The following is a 14,546-nucleotide window of genomic DNA, read 5'->3' as shown; positions in this document are numbered from 1 at the left end:
TATGACTGTGTTTACTTTGTGTCTGCCTTCACATGGCAAACCAATTTGGAGCGCTATATTTATGAATGGTGCTTCAAGACATTTTGGCGGGTTTTGTGTGATATATGGAAATAAAATATAAAATAATAAATTGCTAGTTAAAAAAAACAAAAACATGTTCAACTTTTAAAGGTATAGAATAGCATTAGTTCTGACAGCGTTTGATCTGTTGCCCCTTCATTAAAACACAGCTACTGGTAAGGAAAGTGCATCCAAATGTAATTTAATCCCTGCATAAATGCAACTGTTCTGTTGTGGACTATAAGCTTTTTTTAGAGCACATTAGTGAACAAACAGCATCATGGAGACCAAAGAACATGGCAGATATTTCAGGTGGAAAGTTTCGTAGAAGTTTAAAGCATTCCGTAAAAGTTCAGAATCATAGACAGGTTTCAGATTTTACAGGCTAACAATGGTACCAAACGACCCACTCTTCGGTTTCCATTTGCATGTTTCCAAGCAATACAAGGCCTTGACTATATAAAGACTGAAACTCACTGCGGATCCAGATATTTGAATTGAGAAAGCTTCCTGGAGAGGTAGCGAAACGTCTTCAAATCTTGGAAACCAAGTCCAGTGGATTTTTTTTTTTTTTTTCTTTTACGGAATGACTATGACCTGGATGACTGAGAATCTTCATCAGCAAGTTTAAAGCAAACTTCCAAATCAAAATCCTAAGATTAGAGAAGCAGAAAGCTATTAGTAAGGGAAAGACAAAAGTATTTTTAGCACTTTGCGAGTGGACATGCAGGGAATACAAAAAAGAAGAGAATCAGGTTAGATAAGTTTCGAAGCTGCCAAAGACTTCCAGTGACATTAACATAAAGTAAAGACTACAACAAAACGTTTATTTATTATAGATTCCCCATCTAATCTGACTGAGTGTGAGCTGTTTTGGAAATGATAACTAGCAACAACTGTAGTCTCTAGAACTGTAAAGCTATTTCATGATTTTAGATTTTTGGAGTACTGTAAATATAATTTCATGCATCCCTTTTCCTCCAATTCACTAACATATTCCACTTGTGTTGGTGTATCGCTGTATCGTTGGTGTAATAGATTAATTAAAAGTTGTCATGATTTGTCTTAATGTGAAAAAAAAATAGTGTAAATAAATTTTCAAGGCATTATTCATCAAATATTAGTAATACTAACACACTGAGGACTAACCAAGCCACTTGCACTCCCTATGGAAACCTATATTGGCCTTCTTTAGAACTCACAGGATTTATCAAAGTTGGCTTCAAGACAGTATTACATAAGGACATTTGCCCGAGTATCAGGCAGTCGCAGTGCAACCAACCCTCCTCCAACAAGCACCGAAGATGCCATGAGGATAGGGACAGCCTTGGTGATGCCAACAAGTGATCCAAAGATCAGGTTCCCCAGAACAGCAGCGAGCTTACACAGGGCGTTACAGAAACCAAAGCCTGTTCCTCTGCAGAGACATACAGAGAATAAATAAAACAGCCGTTCAATAAGTTAAAAATGTCTGGGGTTCTTTTTCTGTGCATCAATAAATAAATCTTACTACCCACCTCCTGACAGTGGGGAAAGACTCTGTAGTGACTACATCCAGGGAGTTCCAGGCAGAAATGCTCAGACCGTTGTAAAGGCACAACATGAAAATCATCATAGACTCACTGGTGCCAAACCACAAGAAGAAACAGCTGATGCCTGACAGGATCATGGAGCCACCTGACAGACGTGCAGAGATAAAACCAGTGATCAAATTATTAAAAACAGTAAATAATTTAATAGTTAACAGTTAATTTCTACATCTAAGGTCAAGATAATTTCCAGTATTTGCAGCAATTTTAACTAAACTTTTCCTTATTTTTATCTCTTATGATTATTAGACTGTTTCTTTTATATTATAACATTTAGAACAATTTGGAAAAGTTTAAATTGAGATGCTCTGGAAAAAAATAATTTACAACGCTTAGCTTGAATTAAAGCACCTATTTATAATCAAGAAAAAGGTTTGCCAAAATATCAAGAGGAGAAAATTGAATCTCCATGAATCTGGTTCATCCCTATGTGAAATGTACAGGTGTCACATTCACCTGTCTAAATACTTATGGACCTAAATAGAAACCATATGGGGATGTCCTAATTTCAGAAAGAAAAAGGTGATTATTAAACACAAAACAAAAACTAACAATATCACGAAAACTGGCCTAAGCTAGTAGTAGTTAAAATTAACAGGGTAGAAAAATAATGTTGCTCCTGTTTAGGACTGAAAGTTTTAAAGGTTTTAAAGTTTAAAAAGATATCACGCTGTAAACATCATGAAAAGCCAGATTTTAGTTTGCAAACAGACCTTAGTCTTTATAAACATGTCCTGTCGTCTGATTGAGCGAAATAAATGTTTGAAAAATACTAACTTATGGTACATTTGGACAACAAAGTTTGAAAATAGGTACTTTGGGATAACTGTACATAAAGTTGGTGACAGCATCACCAAAAGTACATTATGCGGAGAAAAAAAACAGCAATATCTCAAGACATCATACATTAAGTTAGAGTCTACTAAAGGGAAAAGGACCCCATTTATACTGCTGAATTAGTTATATAGTGATTAACGGACAACAGAGTATGTAGCTTACATCAGGACATCATTAATCTCTGATCTCAGTCAAATATTATAGGCAAGGCAGGAAACATGTTGATAGACATCAGAAAAAATGGGGCAAATATCCAGGAAATTACTTTGAGAAGAATGTGGAGGGATACCAAAGACAATCGATCCAAGTCATATAGTTTTTGTTCTAACTATTGAGGACATCTATAAAAACTTGTGCTGATTAAACAACAGAGAGTGAAAGAAGAAGGCATGTTTTATTATTCAACCATATATCCTACCTAACATGGACAAACGGCCAATTTTGTCCATCAGAAGTGCAGACACAATGTTGCCAGGAAGAACTGCCAGTGTTCCCAGAAAGTTGATAAAGTAAACCCAGTAGGCGCTGTAGTCATCATCAAAGGTCATCTGGCAGCCAGTCTTGTTGTGGGTAAAAGTGCTGTTGATCAACTCTGTACCCTCTACCAGCTTGGAATCATCAATATCTGCAGAGAGAACAAAGCAAAGCAGAATGTATGGTTATCTGGTGACCTGCCAAGCAGTAATGACAAAACATAAGGCCTTCCTTGTGCAAATATTAATTCAAAAATGTTTAGTCATCTTATCATTAATTGGAAGACTGCAGCTCCAACAGGGCAAACATGTTTCTGTGCTAGAGTAAGAATTTGTATGCTGATTAGGAAACTGATTCCAGTGACATGTTATTGAAAATGTGGAAGGTTTCATGTTTTGTCATGCATAAGAAAAAAGCACTTTGGATTTGTTTTGTTGAGACATTTCCTAAAGTGGATTAGATATTTTAATACTTAAAGATTTGCCCTTGATATTATTATAATATTATTATGGGCAAATTACCTATGACATATTGTGGTTTCTTCTACTCCAAACACACAGAGGGAATGCAAAAAAAAGTCCTGAATGTATATTTGCAACAATGTCTACTCCTGTGGTCGGGAAAGGTGATCATGAACTGTAAAATTTTAGAAACATGGGATTTAGAGAAGGAAGGATCTTTGTTCATTCTGCATATGTCTCTCTAGAATGTACTGTCTCCAAATCTTTCCTTCAGCATAACCCATTAGTTTACTCTAAGATTTAAGTGCGGAGAGAAGAAAGGTGGAGGACGAGGGTTGATGATCTATCGGCTTTGGTCACAGTTCTGTAAAATTTATCTTGTTGAGTCTGGTAGTGTGGCTCTGAAGTGTAAACCACATCAACAAATCTTTAAACACAACGAGAAATTTAAAAAAGCAACATTTTCAAAAAAGCAGCAGCATTATTTAAAAACACTTTTTTTGGAAACACATTTTCAGAATGACCTAGACTTAGACAACTTAAATTGTCATATTGTATAAACAGAGTGTATACAAAACGAAATTTTGTTTAGTACAGCTTTTCATACAGTAAAATAACATTTCCGTTTCATAAAGTGCTGCAGTGATCAAATGTAAACAGTATGGGAGAAAAACATGGTGCAAAAAACACATTGATATGGAAGTCATTATTATATATGGTGCAAATATGCAGTGTTTTTTGGTTTGGGGTTATCAGTGTGATGCAGTCTGTGACATGATTTAGAGTTTTTTTCAACAGTTAAGCTGACTGATGGCAGCGGGGAAGAAACTGTTGCAGTAATTGCTGGACCTGCATCTAATGCTGCAAAGCCTCTTCCCAGGGGGCAGCAGGGAGAACAGTCCATGTTGGGGGTGTGAGGGGTCATTGATGATGTTACGGGCTCAGGACACGCAGCACTGGGATGAAATGTCTTTAAAGGAGGGAAGGGGAGCCCTAATGATCCTCCCTGCTGTTCTCACCACTCTCCTCACTTTCTTCCAGTCTGAGGCGCTGCAGCCTCCACACCACACAGTTAGACAGCTGGTCAGAACGCTTTCTATGGTGCTTCTGTAAAAGGTGGTGAGGATGGGTGGGGGCAGGTGGGCTCTCCTCATCCTCCACAGGAAGTACAAGTGCTTTTGTGCCCTTTTGACCAGTAAGGAGGTGTTTATAGTCCAGGTGAGGACTATAGGAATGAGGTGCTGCGTGAGCTGTTGATGAGCAGTGGAGCGTGGTTAGGCCAGTTCTTCCTGAAGACGACAATGATCTCCTTCATCTTCTCCACGCTCAGGATGAGGCTGTTATCTTTTCACCAGCAATGTTTTTTAAAAACACATTTTCGGAAACACATTTTCAGAATGACAATGACCTTAACCTAGCAGAAGCCATTCTGACATTTTTTTTTTTTTATGTGTGTTTGAAAATGTACAGTTTTTGAAAAAGTCATTTTGTTTCTGAATATACTGTTGTGTTTTTGAAAATGTTGTGTTTCTCAATATGTCGCTGCGTGTTTGAAAATTCTGTTGGGTTTTTTACTTTGCAGTTGTATTTTAAAGATTTGTTGATATGGTTTGCACTTCAGGGCCACCGTATAAAAAACTAAAACATCAATGTTCTGCCAGTATTCAATGTTCACTTATCCTCCTCATTTTAAATGTAAAGGCAGGTTCCCACCTGTGTTGTAGAAGAAAGTGTCAATAAATGTGCAGTTCTTGAACAAGGATCCCACCGACGTCACATCGTCGAAGTAACAGTTTCTGAACGTGGAGTCAATGAAGGTGACGGACTTAAGCTTCATATTGACGAAACTAAAGAAGAACCATTTAAATGTCCAAAGGTTAATAAGCATTGGTGCAGTAACTTAATTACTTATGCTTTATAATGAATATACAGCATTCATACTCAAAAGTAACTACAATCGAAATATTTTGGCAACGATTGCTAATGTTTTTGAGGTGATATCTTACTGGTCTTGAATAAAAATGCCGTTTTTGTGGATCTGGTTCTCTAGGGTGAAGTTAAAGGTGAAATCTTCAATGCGTTCATTATTGTGGATCTGCACTTTAGAGGCATATTCATCTGCCTGAAGGTGTTTGATGACGTCAGGGAACCAAACAGACAGACCATAATACCTGTAATTAAAGAGACACTGCTTTTTAAAACATAGAAAAAGACAGACAAGACCAACAGACATAAATTTTGAAAAAAGCTATTTCCTTTTTTTCATTCTTTATGACTCTTCGATGTATCCTTATTGATCCATAATCTGTGATTGATCTCTACATTCAACATTTGCAGGGCTGAGAGAAAAGAGGACAGAGCTGTGATGCAGCCCTTGTTTTTAAACAGAAAGACGTCTCACCCAAAGGACAGCGTGAACCAAACCACTGCCAGGCGCATCATGTTTTCCTTCATAGGGTAGTTGAAGCACTTCATGAGGTTTAGATATATCTAAAATGAAAATGAAAAGCAACGCTATAATGGGGTTTTTCATTGATATTATGACAGAGAGGATGATGAAAAGCAGATATATTTACCCCATGAATTTCAGCTTTTATCCTGAAGAAACCTTTGGAAACTGGGTTCCCTGATCCTGTTTCCATTTCAACCAATTCATCCAACTGTCTTGGGATTTTTATCCTGTTCACCTGATAATTTAGCATGGAAAAGTATCATAAATATTGAATGGAAACATTGTGAAATTCAGGTTTGATTAATTATTCTTGTGACATGCATCCATATCTTAGAATATCTGAAATAGTTGGTAAACAGCAAAAATACATTTAGTAGCTTCAATATAAAGACTAAGGATTTATAAAAATGTGTCCAATAGGTGCGGCTATGATGATAGAGCTGACCAAAGAGATTTTCATAATATAAAATAAAAAGCTAAACAACATAAAAGAACCAAAAATAATGCATAATAGTATCACAACTACACACGTGTACTTTTATAAAGGATCTGAGAACCACTGAAAAGAAATTTGCTTTCAGCAGAGACTTAAATTGATCAGCAGTTAGATTAATTGATTCTCAGAACAAGGCTGTTCCAGAGCTTAGAGGTCACCAAAGTAAAAGCTTTCCCTTCTGGTTTTTAGTGCTGGTCCCATGAACTTTGACCAGCTTCCCTGCTGCTTAAACTAAACACACAACACTAAACACACAATGTTGTGTGTCCGAGTGATATTCACAGATTTTCCACATCGACCAAAATGTTTCATCTTGGTTCAATCTGACCAGAACACCATTTTCCACATGTTGGCTATATACATATGGTTCAATATATTGCTTGTGGAAATCTGTAAACTAGACCTTTTAGTAGCTTTATTTTTCTCTAGTTAGCTGGGCCTCTCTTTGTTATGATCATTTGGGTTTTGGATTCATTTTCATTATCAGTGAAGAGTCTAAAACATGCATATGTAGTGCAGAATAAATTCAAGAAACTTGTCTTGACTAAGCAGCTTTCCCAAAGTGCAGCTCAGGCACCAAATAAGTCTGAATGACAAGAAACAGCTTTCAGACCCTGTCGTAATTCAGACATGATCCTGTATGGTGAAAGAATTCAAACCTGTCCCTGTGGTGGCAGAAAATAAGCCTCTTTGCTTCCTTAAGTATAGGAAAGCCCAACAGAGTCTGTGAAACATCTGTAACAAACACTCACAGTAAAGACTTTCTCTGGCAGCCCACGTGCCCTCATGTTGGCGTCGTGGATCTGCTTGAGGATCATCCAGCCCTCGTCGTGCTTCCCAACCTGTCAGGCAGGAGAGAAGAAAAAAACAAAAACTGGTGACATGGAGGATGAAACACATCTCGCAGCAACAACTTGACATCAGCAATTACTGTACATGAATACGGTCCCTTTGATATCTCAGTGATGAGAGTCACGACAGCGGTGACTCACTTCTCTTCAAAGGATATTGATCCTCCTGCAGCCAACCTACTGTCACACATCTTTATAGTTGTGTTTCCCAAACAAGCAGAAAAGCCTTTTTAACAGTTCTGCATGACTCACAGTTTTAGTCTGGCTAAATATCTACCGCTATACGTAATTAAATTGTTGTTATGTTACTGTTTTATCGTCTTAATGACCTTTGGACAACATAGTTATAGAAATAACTGACACAGTATGTATAGCAGAGCAATATTAGGTTAAATGCTAGTTAGAAACTCAGAAATGACTCATTACCTCAAGGTAGTATCTGGGGCTTTCTGGCATAAAGGTGAGAGCCACCACAGCACACACACATGGCAGGGCACAAACAACGACAAAAACCCTCCAGCTGTGAAATTGGTAGGCTGACCCCATGCTGAAGCTCCAACCTGCAATTCGGAGAAAACCGTTACATTACAAATTATTTTGTTTTATTTATATCAAGTATGATGAACTCTTATTGGCCGTGCACCTTAAGTACAGCACAGGACAACAGTGCTGAACAGAAGATTAAAAGAAAACGTAACAAAAGAAAAAATAGAGTAAACAAAAGGCAGAATACTGAGAAGTATTTGTGGTACATAAATAAACTGGAAGACAATCAACAGAATATGAAATAAGCTCAAATTATCATCTTAGCATCAACGGTGTCAAAGTCAAGATTTAAAAGAGAGGTTGTATGCTATAGGCAAAGTATAGCCCCTCATGGATTCTGCTTTGTTACTGAGGAGGTGCTAAACAACTGATCTGAGATTAGGAGGGTGTATAAATGTCTAACATAGGATGGGGCAAGACCATGAAAAACGTTCAAAATAAACCAGGGAATTTGCATTTGGATCTACTTCAATAAATAAAATGTTTGTCGTGCAGCCTGGCACTGTTTGGTTGTTATTGGGAGGATCCACCTCGATCTCTCCTTATCGTCCACATCCATCCCAGCTGTTGTTCTGCCTATTTACACCTGAATCCCTAAGTCATTCTTCACCAGATTGTCTCCATGTATGCAGTGGTGCCACCAGGAGGTGGCCAGGGCATTGCACAGGATGGCCGTGGCCACCCCACTCGCCAGTGTAAATTGGATTAGCATCAGTTTAGCATTTCATTCCATTATGCACAGTCAGCAACATAACATTTAAGATCACACAATAATCCAAGATATGAGTAGGTGTTTACTTAAGTCTTTATGATTTCTACAGGCAGGTTTAATGCAATTGTAGATTCAGATCCTGAAATTATGGCTTTTAGTTTAGTGGCCCCATCTGGCCACCCCTATAAAATATTTCTGGAGGCGCCACTACTTGCATGCAAAAGGTTTGTTCCAGTGCCGGTTTGCATCGCCTACCATTCCTGGTCCTGTTCTTATCCTACCCCAACTGGAATCTCATTGACTTATGACTCTGGTCACTACCTGGAGTGCCTCTGCCTTTTCTTGTGTTTCCCATTTTGAAAAGCAGAATATAAGGTATTATTTTATCAAAAGAAGACATCTAGATAATCTGATCAACTTTTTATGTATCTATTTAACTAATCCAGGCAAAAAAAAAAGAACATGGTATTATTTACCAACTTATAAACCTTAAAATATTGAATTATTCATAATTTTAAGTGTAAATTGGTTCTACTGCAATAAAATTATTTTTTTCCAGGCCATTCTTCAACATATCTTTTCCCAAGGGTTTGAATATTTAAATGCACAAACGTACATAACAAATCTGAAAACATACTGTATGCTGATACCAAGCATTAATCTATAGATTTGGAGTTAAGAGTAACTGCAAAACAAAAGGCTTGAAAAAAATGCATTTGTATGGTAGCTCTCTGACTGAGCCGAGTGATGGGAACACTCAGAGAGGAATGAGTCAGCAGGGTAAGCAGAGTAAAAGGAGAAAAAAGCCCACAGGGACTGTTTAATTGAATGTGTAGGAATAGAATTGAGTGTTTTCTGCTGAGTTAAATCTTGTTGCACCTGATCTCATCCCACAGGCAGTCTTTGAGAGTCATTAATCATTGCAAAAAGCAATGGGAAAAAATACACACACCGGCACGATTAAAAATGTGTGGGTATACACTCTGACAGAATAAAAGCACAGACAAATTATACCAACACACCATAACATCATGTCAATTCCCCACCTACAAAAAAAACAAATAATTAATTATGCAAGTCATCCATTGCATTCTCTCCATTTTATTGGAGCTTAAGACACCTATTTTTATTTCTAAATGTAAAAACCATTCCACAAAGAGTAGAATATTACAGAACATTTTACATTTACATTTTATCAATTTTTATCTCGATGTGTTGCTTTAAAAATTCAACAAATAGATTCAATCATTGAATTCCTTTCTTCGTCTGCAGATTTGCTGTCTTGTCAAACCATTTTGGTTGAACTTTTCAAACATTAAAAACAGTTTTAACCATAGACTCTGAAATATAAGGTAGGTTTAAAAACACCCAGAATGGACAATGTGAAGTCTGTGATACGCTAACTTATGCAAGTGTTCTTCGTGACTTCAATTTTCTGAAAAAAGAAAAAAAAATTCAACAGGATGCAGAAAAGTTGGGGGGCCCCTCATGCTCATCGTGACCTCCCACGTCTCTCCACAGACCGTGGCACATGGAGATACTGCTCCTAAGGGAAAACGACACCATTATCCATCAACAGGCGTAGGAGGGGAGCCACAGGGTAGGGAGGGGGGGTTTAATGCTAATGGTTCTGCCAGAAAACGGCTGGTTAGGATTAATCCTGCAGCGTGTTAAAATCCAGCTCTGATAGCAGCTAAAAACAACTGTTATCAAAAGCTGTGTCACGAATAAGTGCCATGCTAGATCCTCATACAGACTTTGTTTAAATTGTAAAGACAAAATGGTTATCAAAAAAAGGAAGATGTTAACATATTACCTGTACTGTAATGCTCTGATATATATAGCATTTGAAAGACAAAAGAATGTTCTTATATTCATGGTATTTTAATCATTAGTGTTCATTTTGCTTCATCCCAAAACATCATTGAATTGCTTTCCATTGTCGTCCATGGAAAGAGTTTTATGGAGAAATATGCTGACAAATTCATATTTGAATTCTTTCTTCACAGTTTCTTTTTTTAAATATACATCACAGCAGGAACTTCTCTGGTTGATCTGAGCCCTCACAACGTGAAATAAAAGAGAGGGGATGGGGGGGCAGTCTAAAAGAGACAAGAGAAATCAAGAAGTGTTGACACCTCTTTGCCCACCTTATGTGGGTAAATCTCAGTGTATTAGTTCTTCTTGTTAAATTAGAAATCCACATTGACTGACTATGAAACAACAGCAAATCTACCAAGTCATAATGTTTGTAACCTGACAAGCTGGGCAAGGTAAGTATTAATCAGAGAAACTGCTAAGAAAAAACACTGTACTACTGGGCTGTAGCTCAGGTGGAAGACTCTGTTGACAACAAAAAACATTAATTGTACAGTCCAATAATCACAAATATAAAGAAGAGAAGCTAAGAGAAAGTGACCGTTGAGTAAGGACACTAAAAAACGTTATCTGCAGCTTCCTGCAAGCTATGCAGAGAACAATAATGCAAGAGGGTGCTTGATTTGGATTAGTCCATTAACAGGGAATAGTTCTCTGAATACACAAACCCCATGGTACAAGATGGAGGATGCAGTTTTTCTTAGTTTTTCTTTTCTTCAGATTTTAGAGGAAATATAATTATACTTTATATGAAGAGGATTAGAGCAAAATACAGGAATCTCCTGGAAAAAAATCTGTTAGAGGCTGAAGAAGACTAGAAACTGAGCCAGAGGTTCAGCTTCCTAACCTGACAACAGCCAGATGCATGTCTCGCTCCGCCTAGCTCCACTCACATACGTATGTGAGTGGAGCTAGGCGGAGCGAGACATGCATCTGGCTGTTGTCAGGTTATCAGCTTCCATCATAGCAGGAAGACTCTATGTTCACCCAAAGCAGAGCAAAGCAAAGCCTATAGTCTAACAACTTCAATTTAATTTATGCTGCAATTCATGAAAATTGGTGATAACAGATTAGGAATGTATAAACCATTTGCTAAACTGATAGACACCGTTATATGTTCCCAGTGAAATGTGATCCTACATTGACTCAGAAAGAAGTGAATGCTAAAATTTTCTTATTACCTTGCTCTTAAGATTCCCTTTTAAAACACATTAAATCTTGTGTCTGGATAATATTTATGTAAACCTTTGGATAAATGAAATTACTTTTAGAGTCTTTCTTGTCCAAAAATCTTATAACAAAAACAACAGTGCAAGGGTTAGAATGATGCAACAACAGCATGATAAAAGCACGTAGAAAAAAATAAATAAAACAGTAAGACTACAACTTTTAAGAAATGTGAACATCTTTAAATTTGCGTGATCAATGCCTGTAGATCACCTGCAGCACTTTCTGCACGTACAAACAAGTGTTGACTGTTGATTTGGAATCTCTAAGGATCAGCCCCTAAGAATACAAATGTGAGGTTTCAACATCCCACTTAACACATTAAAATGATTTCCTTTAGTAAAAGGTCCAGAAAGCAAAGGTTGATAGACGGAATAAATACATTGCTATTGGTAAATCATTTTATAACAAACCCCCTAGCCAGCTTGCAGCCTAAATTGTGGATCAAACATGGACGCATCCATCAATCCAAACATTCACCTTTAATTCATCTCTCCATGTCACCCTAAGATGGCTGACTCAGGCATCCTTAGATAATCATCTGCTTAATTCCTATAATGAGATTTCCATTAGTATGAGTGAAGAACTAAACCTCAGTGGCAGGAAGTCAGGCTACATGTCTGGAGAAATGGCAACTACTGCTGTGTCCGTTTGTCTCGTTTTGTTTTCTTTCTTTCTTTCTTTCCTTCCTTCCTTCCTTCCTTCCTTCCTTCCTTCCTTCCTTCCTTCCTTCCTTCCTTCCTATAGTATTATGCCTATCATTTTTCATCATAGTTGCTGAATCATTCTCCCTTTTCACTATATATTTGCATCCCCTTGAGGATCACCTGCTGTGTAAGTATTCATCTAATATTGCTGTGACTGCAGGATCGAAGGAGCATTTTTTAGTTTACAGCAGGATTCTTCAATTCTAGCCATTGAGGTCCGATTCCTGCACCTTTTAGATTTGTCTCTCATTGTCAGCTGAGGTAATAATCATTAGTAACAGTAGTAATTAGTTATAATACTAGCAGGATTTCAGATAACCTGTGTGCATACCAGGGAGGCATTTAAGCTATTTGATTTAGGTGTATGAAAGCAGAGACATTTAACTGGTGAAGGACTACGGACCTCGAGGGCTTGAATTTCAGGAAGCCTGATTGAAAGCTTTTACTAGTGGAGAATTCCTGCAGATTTTCATGCACATCCTCCAAATGCATTCAGTGCTTTGAACATTATGTGTACCATCCTCAGAATGTAAATATCTTAATCTGGTTTTGACTTTAATAGTGGACTAAGGTATGTAAGATTTTGTACCTATTTATTCATTGTAGTCTCATTCTGATGTTGGCATTTTCTGGGAGAGACTTGCTCTATTTCCACTCTACATATAATAGAGCCATTATAATCAATGCTTATGACTGACACCTCCAGAGCTCTTCAGAATTTTGATTCCCATATTTGTAAACATTGCAGAAGTTTCAATTAATCAATAATCGTATAGAAAAGCATAATAGTTCCTCCATTTTCTACAGAATTACTTTATGACTTTTTCATTCTTTTGATGTATTTGTGGAATCACACAGAATGAGAGACCCACACACTCACATCGCTTTGGCTTTTTCGTAGTTTGTTGTTTTTCTCTGGTCTCGCGTTTGAGACCAAACTGTTGGGTATGCTGCACAAACCATTTTAAACAACAAGAAACCCACCCCGTGTGCTCTGAGGCTAAGCGCAGGCATCAGGCAAACCTATGAACTCCAAATGTTTGTAGAGCCAATAGAAGTCACATTAGATAACTTACCCTGCAGGTGATGTGAGTTTGCAGCTTGAGCAGCGCTGTGTTGGCTATGTAATATCGATAGAGGAGAATATAACATTGCTCTAAAAGCTGCAAAACTCTCTAGAGTTTTGTTCTCAGGGAAGAAAATTTTTTTTTTTTTCAAAATGAACAGTTATTAAATTCCATAATGAAATAATGCAGGCTAAAAAAGTGAGTGGGAAGGCAATTTTTTCCCATAATATTAGTGATGGATGATCTCTGAACAATTTTGAAACTGAATTTACTCCAAAGTTAAGCATCTCTCTTTATCCACAAATGGATAAATTGATCAAATATTACAGATGAGATAAATATTCAACTTAAAACCCATTAAGAATGGTGAAGATTTTACACAATAATTAGTACATAACCTGCTGTGTGTATCTGTTTCATCCTAATCTATTTAAATAATTCATGGCATTAACTAACATATCTAACATTTTCAAGTAGAGCCATCCATGAAGAAAGTTTCCCTCCTGCATAAGATTATAAGATACTAAGTAACAAATAAAACCACTGTGATAGAGGAAATTCAATATGAAGCATGACTCGTTTACCTTTGTAACCTGTGCAAGATAAATCATTTATTGCTAAGCAATCATATATATTGTGTGTATGTTACTAGCCTTTCAGTATCACTGCAACATTGTAGGTTTTAAGAATTAATGATGCTTTTCACCATGGATGTTGCATTTACCGCTAAATACATTCCAACATTGTAAACTTTAAGAACAAATATGTCTAAACACATTTCCCAAAATAGCTTATTAAATAGCAAAAGGAAACAGAGATAAATTAAGCTGGCGAATTGGATTTCATGATAGTGGCACTTAGACAGCTTGTTGCTGATTTTATCTGCAACAAGCTGTCTATATAATATATATGTAGGGCTGCAACTAACAATTATTTTGCAAGTTGATTAACATGTCGATTATACTCGATTAATAATCGGATAGCATAAGGTTCCTTAAAGTTGATTTTTTTTTTTACAAAATTAGACCAGGTGAAACTAAAACTTTTTTGTCTTGAACTTAAAACGTTTTTTATATAGATTTTTTATTATTACTATATATATATATATATATATATATATATATATATATATATATATATATATATATATATGTAATTACTGCTACAAGTGGGTCGCTCTGTCGGCTAA

At 36.8% G+C, this 14,546-nt stretch overlaps 1 protein-coding gene across 1 annotated transcript in view; it reads right to left on the bottom strand.

The window, feature by feature from the left end:
- Positions 1-636: 636 nt before the first annotated feature.
- LOC107084532 (synaptic vesicle glycoprotein 2C-like) overlaps positions 637-14,546 on the bottom strand; it is a 37,170-nt gene continuing 23,260 nt past the window's right edge. The window contains exons 5-13 of the mRNA XM_015374419.1: positions 7,647-7,780; positions 7,122-7,211; positions 5,998-6,108; positions 5,823-5,911; positions 5,428-5,592; positions 5,135-5,268; positions 2,905-3,111; positions 1,578-1,737; positions 637-1,477 (exon numbers count right to left, since the gene is read on the bottom strand). Coding sequence (XP_015229905.1) covers positions 1,294-1,477; positions 1,578-1,737; positions 2,905-3,111; positions 5,135-5,268; positions 5,428-5,592; positions 5,823-5,911; positions 5,998-6,108; positions 7,122-7,211; positions 7,647-7,780 — 1,274 coding nt within the window. The 3' untranslated portion in view covers positions 637-1,293. The remainder of the gene's footprint in view (positions 1,478-1,577; positions 1,738-2,904; positions 3,112-5,134; positions 5,269-5,427; positions 5,593-5,822; positions 5,912-5,997; positions 6,109-7,121; positions 7,212-7,646; positions 7,781-14,546) is intronic.

This window comes from Cyprinodon variegatus, unplaced genomic scaffold, assembly GCF_000732505.1.
Source record: "Cyprinodon variegatus isolate N-32 unplaced genomic scaffold, C_variegatus-1.0 Scaffold103, whole genome shotgun sequence".
Taxonomy (NCBI): domain Eukaryota; kingdom Metazoa; phylum Chordata; class Actinopteri; order Cyprinodontiformes; family Cyprinodontidae; genus Cyprinodon; species Cyprinodon variegatus.
Note: the sequence above shows the minus strand (reverse complement) of the source record. Positions and strands in the feature narration are given on the sequence as shown.